The sequence below is a fragment of the Cavia porcellus genome, unplaced genomic scaffold (genome assembly GCF_034190915.1).
Source record: "Cavia porcellus strain 051 isolate PalLab524CR breed Dunkin Hartley unplaced genomic scaffold, mCavPor4.1 scaffold_33, whole genome shotgun sequence".
Classification (NCBI taxonomy): domain Eukaryota; kingdom Metazoa; phylum Chordata; class Mammalia; order Rodentia; family Caviidae; genus Cavia; species Cavia porcellus.
The window spans coordinates 21110874-21132974 of NW_026947516.1; the positions used below are offsets into that span (position 1 = coordinate 21110874).

Here is a 22101-nt window from a genome sequence, read left to right on the forward strand (position 1 = left end):
TCACTGAGCATTCAATGCAGAATCCAGGAGTGCTCACCACTTTTCACAGATTAAGTCATTGAAGCTTTACAACATTTTTATGAATTTAAATACCATTTTTTTCTACCCAGTCTTCAGAGATAAGAAAACTGGCAGTGATTAAACAGTTCACCCAGTCACACAGACTGGGTTCTTCCCAGTAGAACAGTCTCCTGTTGCTCATGGTCTCTCTGGACCAAGAAAGGCAGGGCTTGTCACTTGAGGTCTCAAACTTCTACATCCCCCTCTATCAGCTCAGCTAGCATACCTGGAGAAAGGGATAGGGGCTGGCAGATTGAAGCCATGTCTGGCTTTCTGTTTGCTGATGTACCTAATACATGAGATTAGTTTGTTTCCAGTGTGTGCTCTTTACTTAACATTATCTTTTCAGATGAACTAGGGAATATAAAATTAAGCTTTAAGGCACTCAATATTATTGACATTGCCCCACAAGTCACTGTAACAGTATGTAATCAGATGAGGACAGAGGTACTGCTGTGTAACTTGGTGGCAACACCGGGTAGGAGAGGGGAACTCTTCTACACCAACAAGCAAGGAGTACAGGTGCCCAACAAGAAATCCACCCCTACTTTTCTTTACCTTTGTCTATCAAGCAGTCCTCCTCCTTTTACCCAAGTGAAGGGGACAATTCTAGCTTGTGCCTGTGCCTATTCGGTGGAAAGGTGTCTCAGGCTTGTCGCTTACCGGGACAGACCAGTTATCCTAGTCACATTATTGTGTCTAGTAAGGGCCGTTCTCTAGCTCTGCTCAACTGACATCTACTCCAGGCCACAGGCAGGTTGCACAGGAATTACATGTGTATTAGCCATTCACATTAATATGCTGGCTGCTGTTTTAACCAGTGCTTTAATCTGCTGAGACCAGGACATAAGAGCATGACAGAACAATGCAGAGAAATAACCTTTAAATCCACATATACCATAAACTAGGCAATTATAAATCTGAGAAAAAGTTTTGAGAAAAATGCCATTTTATTACCAGCTTTCATATTTGTCATCTTTCTAAAACTTTCAAACTTTTGCCACTACCGTTTGATTTAAATGCTGGGTCTTCTGTTTTAAGAGAGAAATGATTAGATCTGCCTAAAATTAAACGTAAGAGTCCCATATGGGTGTATATGTCTTTTCATCCAAAGTGTGAATACCTGACACATTTCTATTAAGTAAGAAACATCACTGATTATTGTATGGCAACAATGCATCATTTACAACAAGCACCAACTAGTTTTATATAGCTGTAGAGTCTTTTATTAAAAGCTCATTTATAAAAGTGATTTTCCTTTATTCTGGAGAATTGAGAAGAGTAACATTACTTATTCAACAAATAATACTGAACACCTCCAACATGCTGAGGAGGGTAAACCTTATGGCAGTGCCAGGGCCTCCTGGTTGGGAAAGCAGTCCACTGATGCCTATCCTGGGGGGAGTATGACAGATCACCACAAAGATATAAAGGCAGATTTCTTTGGGGTAAGGGGTATGGGATCCACGTCCATTATCCAAATACAAACTGAGTTCCAAATTCTGCTACTTAAGGGACAGGCTATGAATATACCCTGTTGAGCCTCCTGGGTCACACCATGCTATGTGATAGGTACACCATCTTGGTAAAGGCACAGAAAGAGCTCATATACTGCTGCTTTGTATGGCATATTTTTTAGTGGCTTGTGCCTGTCTGACTCCTAATAGCACAAAGCTGTGAATACATACTTGTTTCATCTATTGATAGTGAAGGCGCTTTTTTTTTTTGAGAGCCGAGTGAAATCCTCTACAATTGTCTTGTTGGTTCAGGTAACCATCCCACCCCTGCTTCTGGCAGACAGTCTGGAATGGAAGGTCCTTACCTGTCAGCCTCTTCCCTGAGCATGGTCAGGTACAGCTGGTGGGGTGAGGCCTCTTGCATAACCATGGAACCAAGTCTGCTTCTTCTGGCTGTTACATGTACTTCACCAGGCAATTGTGCTACGGAGCAGTCCCTCATTTTATCCATGCCTTTATCTACCTGCATCTCAAAGGCAGGCTCAAAGTGGGCTCGGAACTCTGCAAAATCACAGACCATGGTTATCTAAATAGTACTTTTAACAAGGCCTGGGCTTACGGTCATTTATGTTTCCTGCCGGCAAACTAGGTTGTTCACCAGCTGGCTGGGCCACTCAAGGGAGTGCTGACTTGGAAAGGACAAAAAATGATTTAATTCTGTTCTCTCTAGTGCAAAGATGATCCTAACCCTAACCTCCAGTTTATACAAGAAGGAACTGAGAAAGTTGTTAAGGAAATTAGCTAAGGAGTCTTGACAGAGATACAACCAGGCCAGTGCCTGCTCAAGTAGGACAAGAATGTAATCGTGGAGTTTACTGTGCCCTTTCTGCGAGCTGAGCCCCCATTCAGGAAAACAGACAGATAACCAGCAGCTGCCCAAAACAAAAAAGGGAAAGGACAATGTTAACAGAATCATTCTAAAGCCCCATTCATAGAACCACAGCAGGAGAGAGCAATTTTGGTATTAAAACTTATTTAACATTTCAAAAAGAAATCTCTGAATAGGCTTATGTATGCCTAGAACTTCACCTAAAGGGTTTACAAGAATTGATTTTATTATGGTGATAGTATGAACAACTACACTGAAGAAAACGAGATATCATGGTAGTCATTGATAATTTCCTATCATTTTGATTCAAAAATCCAATAGTGCTTTTTTTATTCTTGGTTTTGATTAGTTTTAGTCTGTTTTCAATTATTTGATTTCAGTATGTATGAAGATATGGACAGCTACTTTAAAGAAAACAAGAAACATTATGGTAGCCATTATTGATTTCCTAGTGTCTGGTCTTGAAAGCCCTTATGGTTCTCATTCTTGTGTTTTGATTGCTTTTATACTATTTTGATTTGATTAACTTATTGTGTATGAAGGTATGAACAACTCTTTCAAAGAAAACAAGAGACATTATGGTGGTTGATTTCCTGCTGTCTTTTTCTGAAATCCTGTGTTATTTGCATTGTTTTACTCTGCTCTGCTTTGTTCTGTTTTACTCTGTTTTGTTTTATTCTCTTTTTTTAAAAAGCCCAAGATTGGGCCTGGGGCATAGCTTAGACATAGAACATATGCTTAGCATGTTTGAATCCCTGGGTTCAGTCTCCTGCCCCCAAAAACAAAAGCTCTAAATTTCATAGGTACCACAGGATGATTCTAAGAGAACAGAGCCATTTAATTATTAGCTATCTAGTAAGCATCTGTGAGCAGGCACACTGGAGCACAACTACTGCCCTGCCCTTGGGCTCAATATTCCATTTTTAGAGCACAAGTTTAGTCTGGGTGCAGTCACCTTCACTGCACCTTGGAAAGAGGTAAGTACAGCACCATGAGATGTTCTTGGCCCCTGAAGAGATCTATGACAGCATTCACTTCACTGCAGGGAAGTATAAAACCAAGACAGAAAAAGAAAAAGCAACAATTATTGCGTCCAGAGGATGATTCTGCTTTTTTCCACAGCCTGGAAGTGATCTTGAGCACAAAGAGGGCACTTACCTGGGCTAAGAGTGGTGACTGCAGCCTGCACTGCTCTGCGGAGGATGTCGCCCATTGCAAATATCCATCGAGGACTAATTAAGTGGTTCCTCAAAATTTTATTTACCTAAAATCAAAAAAATTCAAATTGCTATTTTTGTACTTTTAAAAGAAATACAAGTTCTTACTAATTTGCTTCTATTCTGTCTGAGATGGTTAGGCATGCTGACCTAGATTTCTGCCTGACATATTTCTTCCAAACTGTTCTAGGCTAGTGATGGCCAACTTTTTAGAGACAAGTGTCCAAACTGCAACCCAAAATTCACTTATTTATCACAATGTGTCAACACTGCAATTAAACCTGAATACTGAGGTTTTAGTTTAGAAAAAATAACTGATACATAAAGTGAAAAACAACAGTGCTTTCCATGTTAGAAACAACCTGCTGCAGCATGTATGCCATAGATTTGCCACCACTCCTCTACACTGACCCTAAGTCATGCTGGGGCCCAGAAGATGGGCATTTATTATGTACCTGTGAAATGGCAGACTACACTGGGGGCTTGGGACATAAAGATGAATCAGAATGGTCATCTGAGCCTGAAGAACTTTGTATCTATTTGGACAGACACATAGGTCAGACTCTGTACTGACTACTGGCCCTATATGCATGCTCTTTGTGGCCAAATGCAATCAGCCCTTTGACCAGGTGACATTTCCTATGTCTGTATGCTCAGTGATTTAAAGGACCTGCTGAAATTCAGGACTTGGGTATAAATAGCTGAGAAGACATGGGGGCTGTGGGAAAAGATAGAGATTGAAGTCCATAGTCTAAGCATGTTCTCTAGGGCCAGTTGAAGTACTTACAGCATCTTGGAATCCAGATAGTATCAGGTGAATCTGACTGATGCGTATGCTGTCACAGTCTAAGTCCATCTTTAGCTTTGATATCATGGATGCCATCATCCTGTGGTTCGGGGCGTAGATGAAGTTCCTCAGGATTCCAATTACTTGCTTAATGTGAGCATCTGAGATATGCATCTGTTGTGAACTCTGACCATGCACACAAAGACATGAATCGTCATTGGAGGAGGGTGTTGTATAGAAAATTCAAAACGTCTGTTCTTGGCATTCCCTCCATATCCTTCCTGGCCAGGACCTCCCCATGGCACATGGCCTCACAAAGCTCCTCTGAATGGTTCCATTTTCCTGTTTTACTGCTCATCAGTGGGCCTTCTCAGAAAGCCTAGCTCATAGGCAGGTAGTGGGCTCTTCCTAAAAGGACCTTCCCCATCTAAAATAAGGCAGATGAGTTTGCCTCTCCTGTATTCTAGTTACAACTCATTTTCATCCATAACTATTCTCCCTAACGTGGCTATTCTGGCTTCATAGGGCAGCTCTAGTGTGTCCTACAGTTGGAGGGCCAACTCAGATCCAGGACTCAAAACCAAGGTAAGCTGAGAGAAGGCCAAACACTGGGAACTGTTTCTGCTGTTGTCTGGCTTGTTTTGCACCAGGGGGCAGCAATGCCTCACAAATGCCTGGAAGCACTGCAATGTTCTACAAATTCACCTTTCAGCAATGCTCCCCACCCTCTTTTGTATCTTCTTTTGTTTTGTTGGAAAAGGGAAGAATGTTGGGAAACACTTATGATCCTCACTGTAATTATGTAACTATTGCAGGGCAGAGGAACCTTGGGCCATCTTTAGAAGTATCTGGGAACTTAGGCAGAGGAGATAGGATTAGCAGGGGCACTCTGGCATGCCTGTACCTGGGCCACACACTCCTGCAAGATGGAAGCCATCTGGGTCTGCTCATCCCAAAGGATTTTGTACAGGAGGGCACGGCGTTGATAGTCATTGTTCAGCAACAAGATGCCCAGATCCCTGTCATCTGGGAAAGAGGCTGCACCCTGGTCTTCCAAGGCTGAACTCTCATGAGGAACACTGCAGATAAGCACATGCAACAATCCCCATGCAGGTCCCAGAGCACTGTCTCCAGGAAGTGCACCCCACTGTGGGAGGGCAAAGGGCCCCGAAGACCACATAGCAGTCCCTACTGTGGAAGGGAGTGAGGGAGGCTGCAGAGAGATGCTGTGTCCCTCTCTCCTCCTTTGCTCCCCACACAGCACTTGGATTGGGAAAGAAGGGAATGGAGTATTGGTAGAGGGTGGAGAAAAGAGATAGAGGGGAGATGAGAGGGTAAAGCACAGGAAAGGAGGTCAGTGAACAAAGCACCCACCTTGCTCACCCCTGTAAACCCTGCTGTCTAGGAAGCTAAAGTCCTTCCCAGCCTGCTGGTTGTGACCCAGCAGGTTATTCTGTCACTGCAGAATACCAGTACCCCTCATAAGACCACAGGATAGGAACAAGGGACACAGGCAATACCTGAGAAGGTGGCTGGGCTGGTAATTGCATACGTGGGCATTGTCAGTGAATATGTCCTGCTGGGCATCAGAGTCTGGGGAGATGGAGTCATGTTCACTGCTGCTGCTGCCACTGCCTGTACATACCCTCAGTGAGGGTGCGGTCAGGGTATCAGTGACACACTGGACATCCTCTGCAGGGAGACAACCAGATCTGGATTGCTTGTCCCTCAGAGAGGGACATGGTGGGGACCGAGACTCTGGAAGTTCCTCAGGCCCACGTGCCTACCCAGGGCCTTGCTAATCCCATGCTGCTTTATCGGGTGGTGTAAACAGCCCCCTCCCCCAACCCTGGTGAAATTATAGGTCTGGAATTGGTCCTTGGGAAACACTGATCCAGGTAGTCCAGGTCACACCTGTGGGGTAAGCTATAGAACCACTCTGCCAACAGCTTCTGACTCCACCTGAATTAGGGAGAAGAGAACAAATGGATGTTTAGAGGCCACTTTAAGTCACTGCCAGTTAGAACTTATAGCCCCAGAAGATGTCACTGGGTTTTGGAGGTCTGCAAGATAGGCACCACAGGCAAAGCTCCCAAACACCCTTTAATCAAGGTCAGAATCAGCACAGGATGGGCCAGGCTCTGAAAATGAGGCACCAGGCTCTGCACTTGCGAAAGACAGAAAACCCGCACTCAGGTACCTCTAGCTTCTCTCCTTTTCACATTCCCAAAAGAATAACCTTAACAAGCCGTGGGGCATCACAGTCACCAGAGAGGCTAACCTATGCCTCCACCAGGAGATGTAAGAACATTTATTGGCTGCGTTTTAATAACCTCCACACCAGCACCACCCCTGCTATTCTGCACACAATTAGGGCATGTGGGGATCTCTGTGCGCTGGTGAGCTGGCACTCCCTGTAAGCAACAGAAAATCCTGGGGCCCAGACATGCCCCCCCCACACACACACAGTTGTCCAGCTAGGCCTCACCTGAAGGACTGAAAGCAGTTCTCCTCTTCCTGCCCTTATTTGTCTGCTTTAAGAAATCCTCTTTGAGTAGGTCAGCAGCGGTGACCCGTCTGCTAGGGTTAGGCTCAAAACAGGATAAGATGAAGGCTCTAGCTTTAAATGAAAGGGTTCGTGGAATCTCGGGGTGGCTCTTAGACAGTCCCATCTGCATTGAAAGGAGGGGTAACAGATGTGTTAGTAAGGGCTTCTGTGATTGCTGTCCCCATACCCATTGCAATCTTATTCCTGCCTCTCCCATCCACAGATGGACTCCACTTCCCCATGCCTGGAGTCCTGGCTGGTCTCTGGGGACTCTGCTCTGACATGGTGAAGGTTTCAGAGGATAGGTTCTAAGGGACCTCATAGCAACTGCTCTAGTACTCTTGGAGGCCTGAGACCACCACACTATATAGGAACAGAGCCCAGCGTAAGTGACCATGTAGAGAGCCTTCTCACTGAAACCTCTGCCATGAAATACACCCTCCCAGACAATTATGCCCCAGTTAAGCCACCACATGAGTGAGCTCTCTTCAGCAAAAGAGCCAACAGTCATCTTGCAGTGAGAAATAAAGGATTATTTTAAGCCTCTATGTGCATGGCTGGTTTGTTACATAGCAGAAGAAAACCAAGAAGGACATGGTACATGGCTTGGGGTAGAAGAGTCTCAACCTGAGGACATACAAAGGTAACTGCTACCTGTCTCTGAAATACACACCATATTCTTCCTCAGTCTTTATTCATGCACAGCCCAGATCTCCAATCTCTAGCTCTAGGCCACAAGCAGATAAAACCTGAAGCTGCTACCTCACAGAAAAGTGTCTCATGTCTCATCATCCATAACCAATGCAGCCTCTTCCTCTTGGGGTGGAAGCCATTCTTTCTTCCAGATCCATACTCCTTGCCAGCTCCTCAGCAGTCTTAGAGCCTGGCTCAAGCTTCCTGTGTCCCACTGTGTGGGATCTAGGGGCTGCAGAGCCTTATGACCTCATCTCCTATAGGTTCTCGACCAGGTAGACCTGTCCCATTCCCAGAATACTTATAGAAAGGAAAGATAGCTCAGGAGTTAGGGGTTTTTGAGAACACTAAATGCTGGATGGAACCCACTCACAAAAATTTGAAATTCAGGGGATACTACAGGTGCCATCCTTCACCTGAGTAGTGCACATAGATGTCATCTATGCCCACTGACCTAGGGTGTACAGAGACAAAAATTCAGGACAAAAATCTAAAGTGGAAAGAAATGGGCTTTCCCTCAGGCTCTCAGAAGCAAAGAGCAGAAGTGGACAGCACCCTAGGACCCTGCAAATTTTTAAGGGTGTTTTTCTACAAATCAAAAGCACCATGTATTAGTGGTCTAGGGCTGCTACATAAAACTACCACAGTCTGGTATCTGAGTGGCTTAAACAAAAATGTAGCCTCTTAGTTCTAGAAGCTGGAAGTTCAAGGTCAGGCATTATCAAGGTCAAGATTTTTTCTAAAACTTATAATGAATCCTTCCTTGTCTCCTCAGTGTGTTTGGGGCTTCTAGCCTATCTCTGGTGTTCCTTGGCTTATAAATTCATCACCTGCCTTCCGTCCCTTGCCTTCACATGGCACTCTCCTTGTGGGTCTTCAGTATTCTCTCTATATATGTTTCTTTGCTAAAATAGCTCCTTTTTTAACAATGTCACCAGTCATGTACTAGAGCCCACTCTACTGACCCCATTTTAACTTGATTACAGTTATCTCTGTAAAGACCCTATTTCTAAATAAGGTCATGTTCTGAGTTACTAGGGGTTAGGACTTCCATATATCATTTTGGGTGACACCAACCTATAACCGTCCCCTTAGGGGAAGAATAACTTTTCTTTCAGACACTGCTCACAAATTTCTTGAAATTTTCCTGAAGAAGTCTAGGATTCCAAAAGTAAATGATGAAGGACATCACTTCATACTTTTTTGCTGGCAATAAAAACTAACTTCATATGCCATACAAAAAGTCAATAGATTTTTTAAAAAATTTGTATAGCTAATTAGCTAATCAAAAACAGGAGACAGAAGAATAGGGGAGTTGCTTATGCCCTGTGGATGAAATGAGAAAGTCATAAGCGCTCAGTTGGGTTCCTGAATTTCACAGGAATTCAACACATCAGAAAGCAACCATGACTCTTAGGTGGGTCCCCTGTTGTTCTCAACATCAGCTACTATTTACAGTGATACCCTGGTTCACAAACAACTAGAAAAAACAGCCATCTCCATGTTTGTGCAGGAAAGATGGCTGTAGTCATGTTGGTCACCCAGTGCAGAATTTGCAAACAAAAATGAAATTTTGCCAAATACTTCTGTTTGAGAACCAAATCTTTCACGAACAAAAGTGTTCATGAACTAAGGTACCACTATATTTAATAGAAACCAATTGTAAGATCTTCAACGGCCCCAGCTGAGTCCATTGTGGATCGTTACTGCTGGGTAGGGAAGGTTGTTGTTGTCATCTGTTCATAGTTGTTTAGGGATTACAAGCGTCAGACTTGTTGACTTGAGGTCTTGGCTTTGGAGCTGCCTGGACAGCTGCTGTAAGGGTAGAAAAGTTTGAGAATATTCTGCAGGGATTCAGAGCCCATTCAATGTGCTTTTCTCACATGCTGAGATCTTAATGACCAAGGGGGCCAGGCCAGAGAACCCACCAAAGATGCAGGCCATAAGTGAGGTAGCAGAGGATCCAGGAAGAATCATCTGGAACCATGCACTACCAGGCTGTGTCAGTGCACCATGGTTCATTATCCATAATCAATGGCCACTTGGCCTTTTGTGACCTCTTGTAGTGAATAAAAATGTTCCAGGGAAGGTTACGAGCTGGTAATGGATTCTCAGGGCTGGAGCCCCTTGAATGTTTTTAGGTATTCTTGCATGAGAAGCTGCAGGCATAACTTTTGGCACACAGGACTATCCTGGCATCAGCTTCCTATGGGGTTACTAACAGGTATGTCCCTTTCTAAGACCCCAGGTTCCCAGTGGTAACACCATCACTCTGTCAGTTTGTGCTATGTTAGCCTCGACACATGGAATGCCCTTCTGTCAGCTCTGGGAGGATTGTTAGAATGATAAAGAACATATTATCTGACACCTAAAATCCCACTTCTTCAAAATTCAGTCAGAAACCTGTCCTATAAAGACCCAGACTTTATACTATAGATATACTTTATACTATAGATAAAGCCTCACTCTGGATAAGGGAAATCACAAATGAAAAATATGAGGCTTTATTTTCCCTACTGTATATAAAGTAAGAAGATACCCCCCTTTTGCTAGAGAATTAAGAAAACTTCTAGTTGTGTGTTCTTTCTTTGTGTCTTTGGGATGTATGTAAATCTTAGCAGCTAAATAAGCCTCTTGCCAAAAATATCATTCCCAAGGCCTGGGAGCTACTACTTTGATTTGTAATCATGGAGGAGGATGATACTTCTATCAGTTTCTATACAGGAAAGGTGCCTAATTTTGTGGTTCCTTGCTCCAAAACTACCTCCTGCCATAAAGATATGATGACTTTTTTTTTCCCTTTGGATAAAACCAATACCCTAACAAATGGTTGCTTCACTTATCAGGTGAATCTAAGATAAGACATATGTGACAAATGGTGCTGTCAAGTCTGCTTTCATGAGGACTTTTTATCCTGAGAATATGATTTATAATGGGTTCTATCTGCTTGGCTACATAAAAGGGTGGAAGTTTAGCTGGCACTTGGTGGTGCATCCCTATAATCCCAGCTATTTGGTGGCTGAGGCAAGAAGATTACAAGTTCAAAGTCAGCCTAGAGAGCTTAGCAAGACCCTGTCACAAATTTAAAAAGTAGGTAGGGCTGGGGGTTTTGCTACATAGTAGAGCCATTTGCCTAGCATCCAGGAGGCCCTGAGCTGAATTTTCAGTGACAAAAATATAAAAACAAAACAAAATAAAACAAAAAAAAAATAAAGATTTCTATCTTTGCAGTGTTAGTGGATTGTCTGATACATCTTCATTATGGTCTGACACTTATGTAATAAACTGCTTTCCCTCTTTCCAACCTCTGGATAGATTTTCTGGATTAAGAAGAGATTTTTTTTATTTGCATTTGTCCAACACCTAAACCACCCAAATGAGCAAGCATGTCTTACTTGGAACATTGCTGACTGTGTTTCAGCAAGCTCACGAATTGGAGGCCTGCTGGTGGCCATTTCTATGATGATGCAGCCCAGGGACCAGATATCAGCTGGAGTACCATACCCGTCAGGTTCTTCATCAGTAATCTCAGGAGCCATGTATTGTAGAATGTCTGTGAGGAAAACAAATGAACAAACTTTGATGACACCATATTGCTAAAAACAAAGTGACCATTAGTAAATAAGTGTGTGGCTTTAACTGCCTCATCAACGGTACACGAAGCCTCTTCTTATGCATAAATAATGCAGTGGTTACATCATTTTTTAAAAAAATGGCTCAATTCTGCCTGGTCTGAATCAGGAAAATCTATGGCTGTGTCAATTTTGGTTCTGAGAACAAATGCCAAGATAAGATTAGACATATAAGAAATTTATTGGAGAGATCTATGAGGGATACAAGGAGAGGGGGCAGGACCAGCAGGGAGTGTGTCAGAGTGCGATGCAGGGCTAGTCCCTGGGAAGGGGCGGAAGGAAGAAGAACTGAGTAGCAAGTATTTTTAGATGGCACAGCTCTGAAAGCACTTCATCCAGGCTACCAGCCAGTCCCTAGCCAAAATGTGTCTACAAGAAGAGTCCCACTTTGGGTCTAAGACCTTTGCCAGGCTCAGCCATTGGTAGGAAGCAGCCTAGGTAAGGTGTAACCTTACCATGAACATGACTATGATACCAAGGGGCAGCACCTGGCACTGACAGTAAAGTAGGTTCCTGCTGCAAACATCAAAGAAGTGAACCAAGGGTTAGAAGGATGTCCACATGAAAGGAAGAGACTGAACAAAGAACATGAGTGTAACATACTGAGTCTGGGAGCAATAACTAATGTTTGACCCAGGGCAGGGTATAGGAAGAATTAAAGTGGCAAGGACACATCCCAGATGGTGATCTGGATGTTCTGAAGGCTCTGACTTTGGACTGTCTTCAGAGTCATGAGCCACCAGTGGTTGCCACAGGGAAGACAGTGATCAGATATGGCAGCAAGAAAGCAAAGGGACTATTGATGTGTCTTTTCCAGACACAGGGCAGGGAGCAAAATCTTTAGTTTTCCTTGAAACTAGGCATGAGGAATGAGGAAATTTGTATGTTGACATCAGCATATGCTATGGTCTGGCTAATAGGTTTAGAATAAACAGCAAACCAGAGATCATACATAAGGTATGACTAGAACTCTGGTGTCCAGAGAAATGAAAGGGCCTCTCTCTAGATCAAACAACCACATCAAGTTTCTTGAGTTTTAATCAATAAAAACAAAATGTTCATCATTTAAAAAAATAAAGATATCAATAACCCTTCTCTTGAGCATGCAATGTCTTATTAGCATTTTTCTTACCTACGAACATTTTAAAGGTACTTAGGACAGCTGTGACCAAAATGATGTTCCACACATGTGTACTGGGCTGCTGAAATGTGATTAGTGAGAATAAAGAAATAAATTTTAAATTATTTTAACTTTATTTCATTCCCATTGATTTAAAGTTAAATACAAATCAGGCTCTATTAATGAGCCCAACTTTCTCTGGAGCTGAAAACCTAATGGGAAAGTGTTTGGTTAATTTCAGCAAGATGAGGCTGCATCACACTTGATACATTGTGATTAAATCCCAGAAAGGAAACTTTCAGTGACACAATATCTGTTATAAGCTGTTGCCATTATGAATAAAAAAAAGAGAGAGAGATAGCGAGAGAGAGCGAGAGAGACAGAGAGAAAGAGAGAGAGATGTTGGCAGGGAATGTGCCTTCTAATGAGTCCATAATTCATTAATTAAGGAAAAATTGAACATTATACTATTTACTAAGCAGTCATATCTCAGCTATGCTCTGAGATGCTGGATCTGGAACTCCAGAAACTCCATTTATTTTTTGCCTAAGCTCCCTCTGAGGCTTTGCAACTAGGCAGCAGTACAGAGATCCTGAAAAGCTGGAGGGGGAACCCAGAATCCAGACCATATGCCATTGCTTCCACTATACTATTCATTATAAGTGAATCACTAAGTCCAGTCCCATACAACATGTGGTAATTTAACAAGGATGAACTATCAGGAGATAGGGATCACTAGAGACCACCCTGAAATCTGGCCTCCACATCTAACTTCTGGTTGGCATTTGATGGCTTCCAATTGTCTCCATGTAGTATTGTCCATCTATCCCTCATAGCTCTGTAAGGATAGGCGGAGGAGACTTGCAATAGTTAATTGTGGTATCATCTGGAATAATAAATGCCTAGCTGACTGGTTTAGCACACTTCTGAGAGTGTCTGGCTGATGAACTTAATAAAAAGGGAAGACCAACCCTGGGTGTGGATGGCACCAACCAATTCACAAGAGTCAAATAGTGCAAATCACCCAAATAATCACTACCTGGCAAATGTGGCCCATCCATACTACTGAATAGTATTCAGCCAGAGGAGGAAGGCCTAATACACACCATAGCATGGATGAGCCTTGAAAACATTTTGATGGGAGAAAACAGCTAGATGCAAAAACCACTTGTTGTATTATTTCATTTGCATGAAATATTCAGAACATGCAAATCTACACACACAGAAAATGTATTTTTTGTCTCAAGCTGAGATTGGAACTGGGATTGATTGCAACGGGACCTAGTTGGGGAGGGGGCACTTCTTCCTAACCCAAAGCTTTTTGGGGCATCTTTGGGGGTGACAGAAATGTTGGAAAACTAGACTGTGGCTACATGATGCAATAAATTTACCAGAAACCACCAAGCTGTTCATTTCAAAAGGGTGCTTTCATGATATGTAAGTTATATTTCAACAAATCTGTTACAATCACCACCACAACAAAAAAAGAGGACTAGGTAAGTAGCTCAGTATGCGACACCTGCCTACTATATGTTTAGCCTATGGATTCGATCTCCCATACTGGAAAGAAAAAAAAAATTAAAAATTGCTTTAGAAAAGTCCTAGGAACACAAGATGGGAGTGATTCAGGCCAAGAAATTGCCTAAAGCCTTTGGTCACCTGCCAAGGCTCAGATGACCTCAAAGCATTTACAGGGAAAAGCTCCCTATATCCACCCAACCCAGAGTTCTGCACCAACCAGGTGAGGATTTTTTTTTTTTACAGAACTGCTATTTTGCAAAGAGTAATTATATGCAAAGGAATTTCCTAACCAAAATGAGACCCCTTGTTTATTATCCCCCAAACACCGCTAACATTACTTTGCGATGCAAAATTCATGCCTCCTTAAGCCAATTACTTGGGAAATTCGATATACAATAATGAATTATACATGTGTTTTCTTTGTGATTTTTCTCCTTGGAGATGCTAATTATAAGATAAATTGCTGGGGGATTTTATGTTTTTGAAATAACTCCTTGTCATATCACAGCCTCTCTTGCTACGTATTGCCAAGCTAATTGGCAGCTTCCAAAGAGGAGCATATAAGTTGTTTCAATTAGGATAGTAAAATGCTAAGACAGGAAAAATGGACAGTACTACATATATATTCATATGTAAATATAATATGTAATATATGTAATGTATATTTATATCAGAGATAACTGAAAATTCAACATGATCTTTTTGTGAGAAATTCTGATAGTACCATATTGTGGTATTTTCCTATTTTGAGATACACATACACTCCCTTGTGTTACAACTAAAAAGTCATTTTTGAAGTATTAAAATTCTCTTTTGATGGGAGCACAACTCCACTGGCTGTGGGCATCCAGCAGCTGACACACAGCAAGTCTCTTGTTGAAGAAAAGCCCTTCAAAGCTGTGATATTATTCACTAAAAATAAGGTCCAGGTTGTCCATCCTATAGCTTTGGTGACTACAGAGATAGAGATCAGTCATCTGCCTTTTATAGCTTATTTCAGAGCTATAAGAATATGATGGCTGTTTTATAATTCTATCAAGCAAGGGTCTTTATGTTACTCCTCAGGGAATCATAAACCTTTCCTTATTCAAAATCAGTACTTCTTTCCAAGGATCAAAGTTTTGGCTATCATTGCTTTTAAGCAGGAATTTCAAAAGCCATAGATAGCTTCTGAGTGGTATTTTACCTATTGGTCTGGTAATTAACAACTGGTTGGCAATTTTATGTCACCCTGTGAGTTCATTCTCTCTCAACATTGAAATTGTTCCATCACTGATACATGCAAAGAAAACGCAACTCTTGAAATTCACTTAAAATGTCATATTCCCCCCACAGAAATTATCCTCCCTGGGATAATCATATCGAAACACAAGGTGTCAGAATTCCCTAAGGTAACAAGTTATTTTTATAACAAACCTCAATAAAATGTCCTAAGCAGTTGTCTGAAGGATACTGTTATTTAGATTTACCCATGAGTTTGGGCAATGTGCTACCAGCACTACCATTTTGTGGACTGGATAAGAACTCAGGAAAGCTCAGCTGAACCCTCTAACTACCCAACTTCTGAGAGGCAAAGAAGAATCTAGAACAATCCTGCCACAAGTAGCTAGTTCTGTGTATGTCTTCGATAGTACTAAAATAATTTGAGGTCAGGATAATATATTATCCACATGAAGTATCAACTGTCACTTTGTGCTAGGAAGGTGCCCAGTAAGTACCTCTCACATACACACAAGCTTGTATGGATAACCCTTAACTCCAAGGTAGCTGTCATGCCCTGCTTACCTGTAGAAGTATCCCTGCATGGATTCACTCTTTCAATATGTCTGAAGGTTCCACAATCGGAGATTTTTACCACTTTATTGCAGGTGCTTACCAGAACATTATTACCCTTCAAAAAAAGAACAGCATTGAGTGCTAAAAGACAGATTTAAACAAATGGACATGACATAGTTTGGGACCTTGAGACAGTGTCTCTAGGAAGACTACACTTTGCACTTGGGGTACAGTCCTGCCATGTCAGCCCCCTCTATAACCAAGTCTCTCAACACACTCTACACAGATAGCTTTCAAGACTCAATGGGAGCTAAAAGCCAATACCTTTATGTCTCTGTGTACTATCTGGTTTTCATGGAGATACTTCAGGCCTTTCAGGATCTGCTTGGTGTAAAACTTGATAGCATGCTCCTGCATCGGCCCCCATTTGTATTGCAAGAGAGCAGAAAGGCTTTCTAGAAACATGAACACAGCAAAACACGAATCAGTGTGACAAAGATTAAACTGTAATAGTTCAGCGAAATAAAATGGAGTAGTGTTTAAGCTGACATAAACACTTACACCAACATCATCATCATCACACCTGGCTCAATGTAACACAATCCCTCCTTCTCTACAATCCCAAAGAACACACTGGAAGGAAGCTGTGCAGCTGCTCTCTGAACACCTGGTTAGCTGCACAACATCAGGAGAAACACTGATCTCTGAACACCTGCAGTGGAGTGGTAAAAATCTCCGATTTGGGAACTTCCAAACACATGGAAGGAGTGAACCCATGAAGGAAGCAGACCTTGTGGGACCCCTGAAATTCAGTGGGGCCAGCTTTGGGTTTAGCTCTGTTTAGCTACATAACATCAGGAGAAACACTGCTCTCTGAACACAGAGGTATGGCCTGATATCATACATTACTTGGGTCACATGATCCTTGCTGCCTAACCAACTTGGCCATTCTACTTAGATCAAAGCCATATTTCACACCTTATCCTATAATCAGAGATGGACAAGACTAGAGTGAGGCATCCTTGAGAATGACAGAGACTAGCATTAGAGAAGGTAATGTCTGTCTGTTCTCAAAGGCAAGCTACAGTACAGGACCATCTTGATTAGCAAGCCCTTCCCTTATTACTTCATTAAATATTGAACTTTTGGGTCAACAGAAAACTTCCCTCTAGATGTTCTCACCACCTGTCCCAGAAAGGGTGGTGTGAGTACAGGTGGGTCTTCCTGCTGGCAAGAATGAGCCCTCCAGGCATCAGCTGCTCTGAGCTGCACGACCCTACAGTGTTCTGGGACCTTGCCATACTTTAGTTTCCCCATCTGTGAGAGTAGATGGACACCCACCTCTAATCTTATTACCTTTTAACCTAACATCAGAAACAGTGACAAATGTGAACAGCAACAGACATGTTTTTGGCTATACTATAAGCTACCTAAGGAAAGAGAGACTATTTGTCCTCAATGTAGCCTTCAGTCTAGCCTACTGCTTAGCTCTTAAAATACAGAGTGATACTCTTAAAATAATATTAGTCTCTTAATAATTGTCAGTTGAAAAAATGAATACAAATTTACAATGGAAGGTTTTACATCCATATTCAAATGATTGTAATTATTTAACGAAAACATTTTGTGAATTTTATTATTATTTAAAGAGCAGGTATTTCCTGGGCTTTTGCTTGCTGCCAGGCAGTATGAAAAGCTGTACCCACATTATCTCATTTAACTCACCCAATGATCCACCAAGATAGGGTTATTTCAGCAATTATCACAATTATAATACCTATTACTCCAATTTTATTTTATTCGTTACCAAAAATTGACTTCATGACCTTGAGCTTGCCAGGAGGACGCTATGCCTGCTGAGATGTACCTCAGCCCTTTATTATTCCAAGTTTATAGTTTATTTATTCAACCAGGAAACTGAAGGTACAAAGAAAAGAAGTTTACCAAGGTCACACAGTTTATACATGGCTGGACTGGTTCAAACTAGACAGCTCCACATCCAAGGAACTATTTCTGATCTATTTCTATATTCTATTCCCTACAGTTAGAGGTTTTTTGGGGGAAAGCCCTGGTGTTTGATTTCATTATTAATATGTTATTTTGTAATGTCACTTTGACAAATATGTGTCCCCTGTTCTCCAAAATGCCTTCAAACCACTAGACTCTGAAGAGACAGGAAACTGCTTTCTTCATCTCTTTGTCATTGATGCGGACACTGTAGATAATCAATGCGTATTTGTGGTTTGAATAAACAAAGTAGAAATAAAGAGTTTATGTGATATTTCAAAAGTTTATAGAATTCTGAGGAAATCATTGTTTTCCAACCTCTAAAAAGTCTGTCACTTTTAAATGCAGGATAATTAGTGATGCCCATATTGTATTTTCATTAGTAATTTTCAGAATATGTGAGCAGAAAACACTGACCACTCACCTCCAGACACCTGCTCCATAAAGATCTTAATGAAACCACCCTCAGAAACAGAGCCTAGGTACTGGACAATGTTGCGGTGTTTGAGGTACTTGTGCAGGACTATCTGATCAAGCAGAGGTTGAGAGAATCTATAATGAAAAAAAAGCCAGTGTCACCTACCAAATTCCAATGGCTCCAGACCCCACAGCACCTCACCAATACCTTCTCTACTGCTGGAAAATCCTTATTTCCGAAAATTTATTCTCCCTTGCCTTCCATAACACTACTCAGCATCTCATCTGAGACAGGGAATACAGGCTGAGCATCTCTAATCCCAAAGCTCAAAATCTGAAATGCCCCCAAGTCCCAAATTTAGCCAAGTATGGCAGCACATGCATATAATCACAGCACTCTGGGAGGTTGAGGTAGGAAGATTATATAAATTCAAGCCAATCTGGGCAACTCAGTGAGACTCCATCTCAAAAAATAAAAATAAAAAAGGGCTACCTCAATGCAAAGGCCCTGAGTTCAATTCCTAGTACCTGCAAAATACATACATACACACATTTCAAAAAATCTCAACCTTTTTTTCTTCCTTGGTACTTGAACCAAAGGTGTGGAACATGATGAGCAAGTCCTCTACTTCAAGTTGTGATGCAAGCCTTTTAATTTTTTTTTTTTGAGAGATTTAGTCTCCTTAAGTTTCCCAGACTTGCCTCAAACTTGTGATCCTCTTGCTTCAGCCTCTCAAGTAGCTGGGACTACAGGCACATGCCACCACATCCAATTCAAAATCTAAAACTTTTAGAGTGCTTACATAATTCCACAAGTAGGAAATTACACATCTGACCTCGTGATATGTCACAAGCAAAACACAAGTTCATTATTATACAAAATTACCTTCAGACTACGTCTCTAAGGTGTCTACAAAAAAATGAATTTTGTGTTTAGATTTGGGTCTCATCTCCAATAAGCCTCATTTTGTATATGCAAACATTCTAAAATCTGAAAAGAAACTGTCAAATCTGAAACACATCTGGTCTCATGCATTTTGGATAACAAACACTCAAGTTGTAAAAATATCAGCTGCATAGGGCTTCTGAGGGCTGAAGTGCATCAGGGTGCTCTGGCACCAAGTGGAGGGCCTGGTTTGTGGTAACTACTCAATGACTGCTGTTCTTACTGTTACTACTGCTAAGGCCTGAACCCTCCAAACACTTTTTTTTATCTTTTGACAATCCTATCTCTTCTGCCTCTTGTGCAGGGTAGAGTTCTGGAAGATTCCATTCTCGGCTGCCTTCCAGTCTTACATTAAAGACTACAGACCACTATAGCAGCTACCTAATGTGCCATCTATCCCCAGTTTCTGGATATTTTAGTGCATCGTTCTTGATCCTTAGGACTATTTCTTCTTGAAACACACAAATCTCCATACCATTTCCCTCTGTAAATTTGACATAAAGACCATATTGTTTCATGTAGCACACAAAGACCTTCAAAATCAGGCCAGATGATGCCTTTTTTTGCCTCAAGTACCCTCTTTTGCCCCACATCCTACATCCAAGTGATTATTTAAAAATTGCTCTTTGAACATGCTTTATATTTTAACAGTCTAGTTTTCCCTAAAGTAGGCCTCCTTTGCTGCCAAGCAAACTCCTACTCATCCCTCAAAGACCAGCTTGGAAAAGATTTGTTTTTTTTCAAACTTGCCACCACTCACGGAAAAATTCAGCCCACCTCTGTGTTCTAGAAATACTCTGTATACCCTTTTATTATGGCACTTGTCACTTTGACTCACAGGCATCTGCACTGCTCACCCATCTGGTAACACCCTGGGATCAGGACAATATCCTAGTAACTTTTCAGTCCTCAAAGACTCTTAGAACCTGGCACAGAAAAGATGCTAAATCATTGTAAGTTTAGTCAGCAAATATAGAGAGTTGGACAAAATGTTCTCTAAGACCCTTTTCTGGTTCTAAAATCCCAGTAATTGCTGTGGGCAATGAGCATCTGGAACCATCAATGCTACCAAACTAAGGAGGTGGCACATGCCAGAAATTTCCCCAAATCTATACAAATGTTGCACCTTATATATCATGAGAATGAGAGACAGAATACCAGGTCATATTCTTGTTTCTACTCATCCTTGGAGGAGTCATTTTATCTTCTGGAGCCTTGGTTTTCATAGTGATAAAATGAAGAAACTGCCCTAGTTCATTTCAGGTCTTATCTTATAATTCATATAATCACAAAATGCTCTCTCACTGAGTATTCATAAATGAATGACTTAACAAAGGATTTTAGTTGGTACAAATCACTAACTGTGATGTGCAATCCATCCTTAGTCAGTGATCACCTTAATGGAGGGATGTAGGTATATACCCTTGGGTGAAGTGGAAGGTCACAGTATTTATTACAACTCTGTTTTGAAAAACCTACTGTTTTATGCTACATTTAGTTTTCTGTAATTATGTATCCAAACAAATCAAAAGCATTTTTCAATCGTTATAACGGGAATTTAAAAGCACTCGGCACAGGGTGGAGATGTAGTTCATAGAGAGCACTTGTCTAGCATGCTCAAAGCCCTAGCATTAAAAGAAAAAAGGAAAAAAAAAGTTCAGTCACATTTAAAAATATTTAGAAACAACTACATAGAATGTAAAACTCCAGAAGCAGTGGATAGGTAGAAACAGAGTTTTCTTTTAAAATACAATCTGTGGGGCTGGGGATTTAGCTCAGCTGCATAAGCGCCTGCCTTGCAAGCAGGCAGTCGTGAGTTCGATCCCTGGTACCGATAAAAACAAAAAAGACCAAAAAATAAAAATAAAAAAATAAAACACAATCTGCAATCCAAAACCTCTAAGTGAAGTTGTGCCATTATCTGAATTGAATTCTAAAAAATAGCAAATCACCCTTATTACAAGAGAATTACAAGGTGTGTGACAGCATAATGCTCTCATTCTTAAATCCTCTGCACCATCAGTAGTAGGCTCATGATTTAGGGGGCTGGATATTAAGTACAGAATGTGGAAGCCCACAACTTGCCTTCTATCTCTCTCTGGAATTTCTTTGATGGCTATTTGCCCTTGATTGCTCAGTTTTTGGCCAGCATACACAATTCCATAGGTGCCTTTTCCCAAGACAATTCTCTTCCCATTTGCATCATGGTCATATTCAAACTAAAGCAGGAAAATCAAAGAGACAAAAAAATCCTTCATATAACTTGATGTAAAGAAACCCTCCCCAAATTCAAAAGTTGTCTAGTAATTTTTATAAAATTTATAAACATTATTTGAGCATTAAGCAAGTCATGGTAATTAAGTCATATACTTTTTGCTCAAATCACGGTTCTTCAGTCATATACCTTTTGCTCAATAAGGATTCTCAGTGGGTCATGCATTTATAGCTTTACTTTATGAAATGGAATCCAAGAAAATTAAAAATATGAGTCACATATAACTTACCTGGTTCACCTTCTAGAGGTTTCTTGCCATTTTAATGCTGTAATTTAAAACCGCTTCTAAGCATGTTCAGTACTCCAAATAGTGTCCCTATCAACTTTTCAGGAAACAAACCTCTTTTAATATCCCAGGAAACAACTGAAGGTCAATAAAGTTGTCTTAATACAGAGACTTATGCTGGATTTCACTCCTCTTTCAGTAATATAAATCTAGCACATACTACAGATATTCAATTTACAATTAGTATGGCTATACTGTTGCTTCTGTCTTATCACCAAAAGCTCTGACACACTGCTGCATGGGAGTTGATTTTTCTCAGTGAGTAATAAAGGTAACCATACAGGCTGAAAAATATTTATTTGAAGCAGAGAGGAAGCTATTGTTTTACATGTTCCACTGTATCTAGTACTGAAATGCAGTTTATTAACAAAATAGTTCCTACTTCTAAGGCTACACATGGCAATTAAGAGAACTAAAGGGTCTCCATCATTGTCAGCTTTAACTAGAAACTGGCATGTTCCCCAAAAGAT

At 41.2% G+C, this 22101-nt stretch overlaps 1 protein-coding gene across 1 annotated transcript in view; it reads right to left on the reverse strand.

Moving 5' to 3' along the window:
* The window catches only part of Map3k15 (mitogen-activated protein kinase kinase kinase 15), a 79134-nt gene that overhangs the window by 2922 nt on the left and 54111 nt on the right, over window positions 1-22101 (reverse strand). The window contains exons 15-25 of the mRNA XM_063243058.1: window positions 21156-21289; window positions 18132-18259; window positions 16025-16155; window positions 15710-15815; window positions 11047-11204; window positions 6899-7082; window positions 5931-6102; window positions 5315-5489; window positions 4411-4596; window positions 3565-3670; window positions 1883-2078 (exon numbers count right to left, since the gene is read on the reverse strand). Of these exons, the coding sequence (XP_063099128.1) occupies window positions 1883-2078; window positions 3565-3670; window positions 4411-4596; window positions 5315-5489; window positions 5931-6102; window positions 6899-7082; window positions 11047-11204; window positions 15710-15815; window positions 16025-16155; window positions 18132-18259; window positions 21156-21289 (1676 nt within the window). The remainder of the gene's footprint in view (window positions 1-1882; window positions 2079-3564; window positions 3671-4410; window positions 4597-5314; window positions 5490-5930; window positions 6103-6898; window positions 7083-11046; window positions 11205-15709; window positions 15816-16024; window positions 16156-18131; window positions 18260-21155; window positions 21290-22101) is intronic.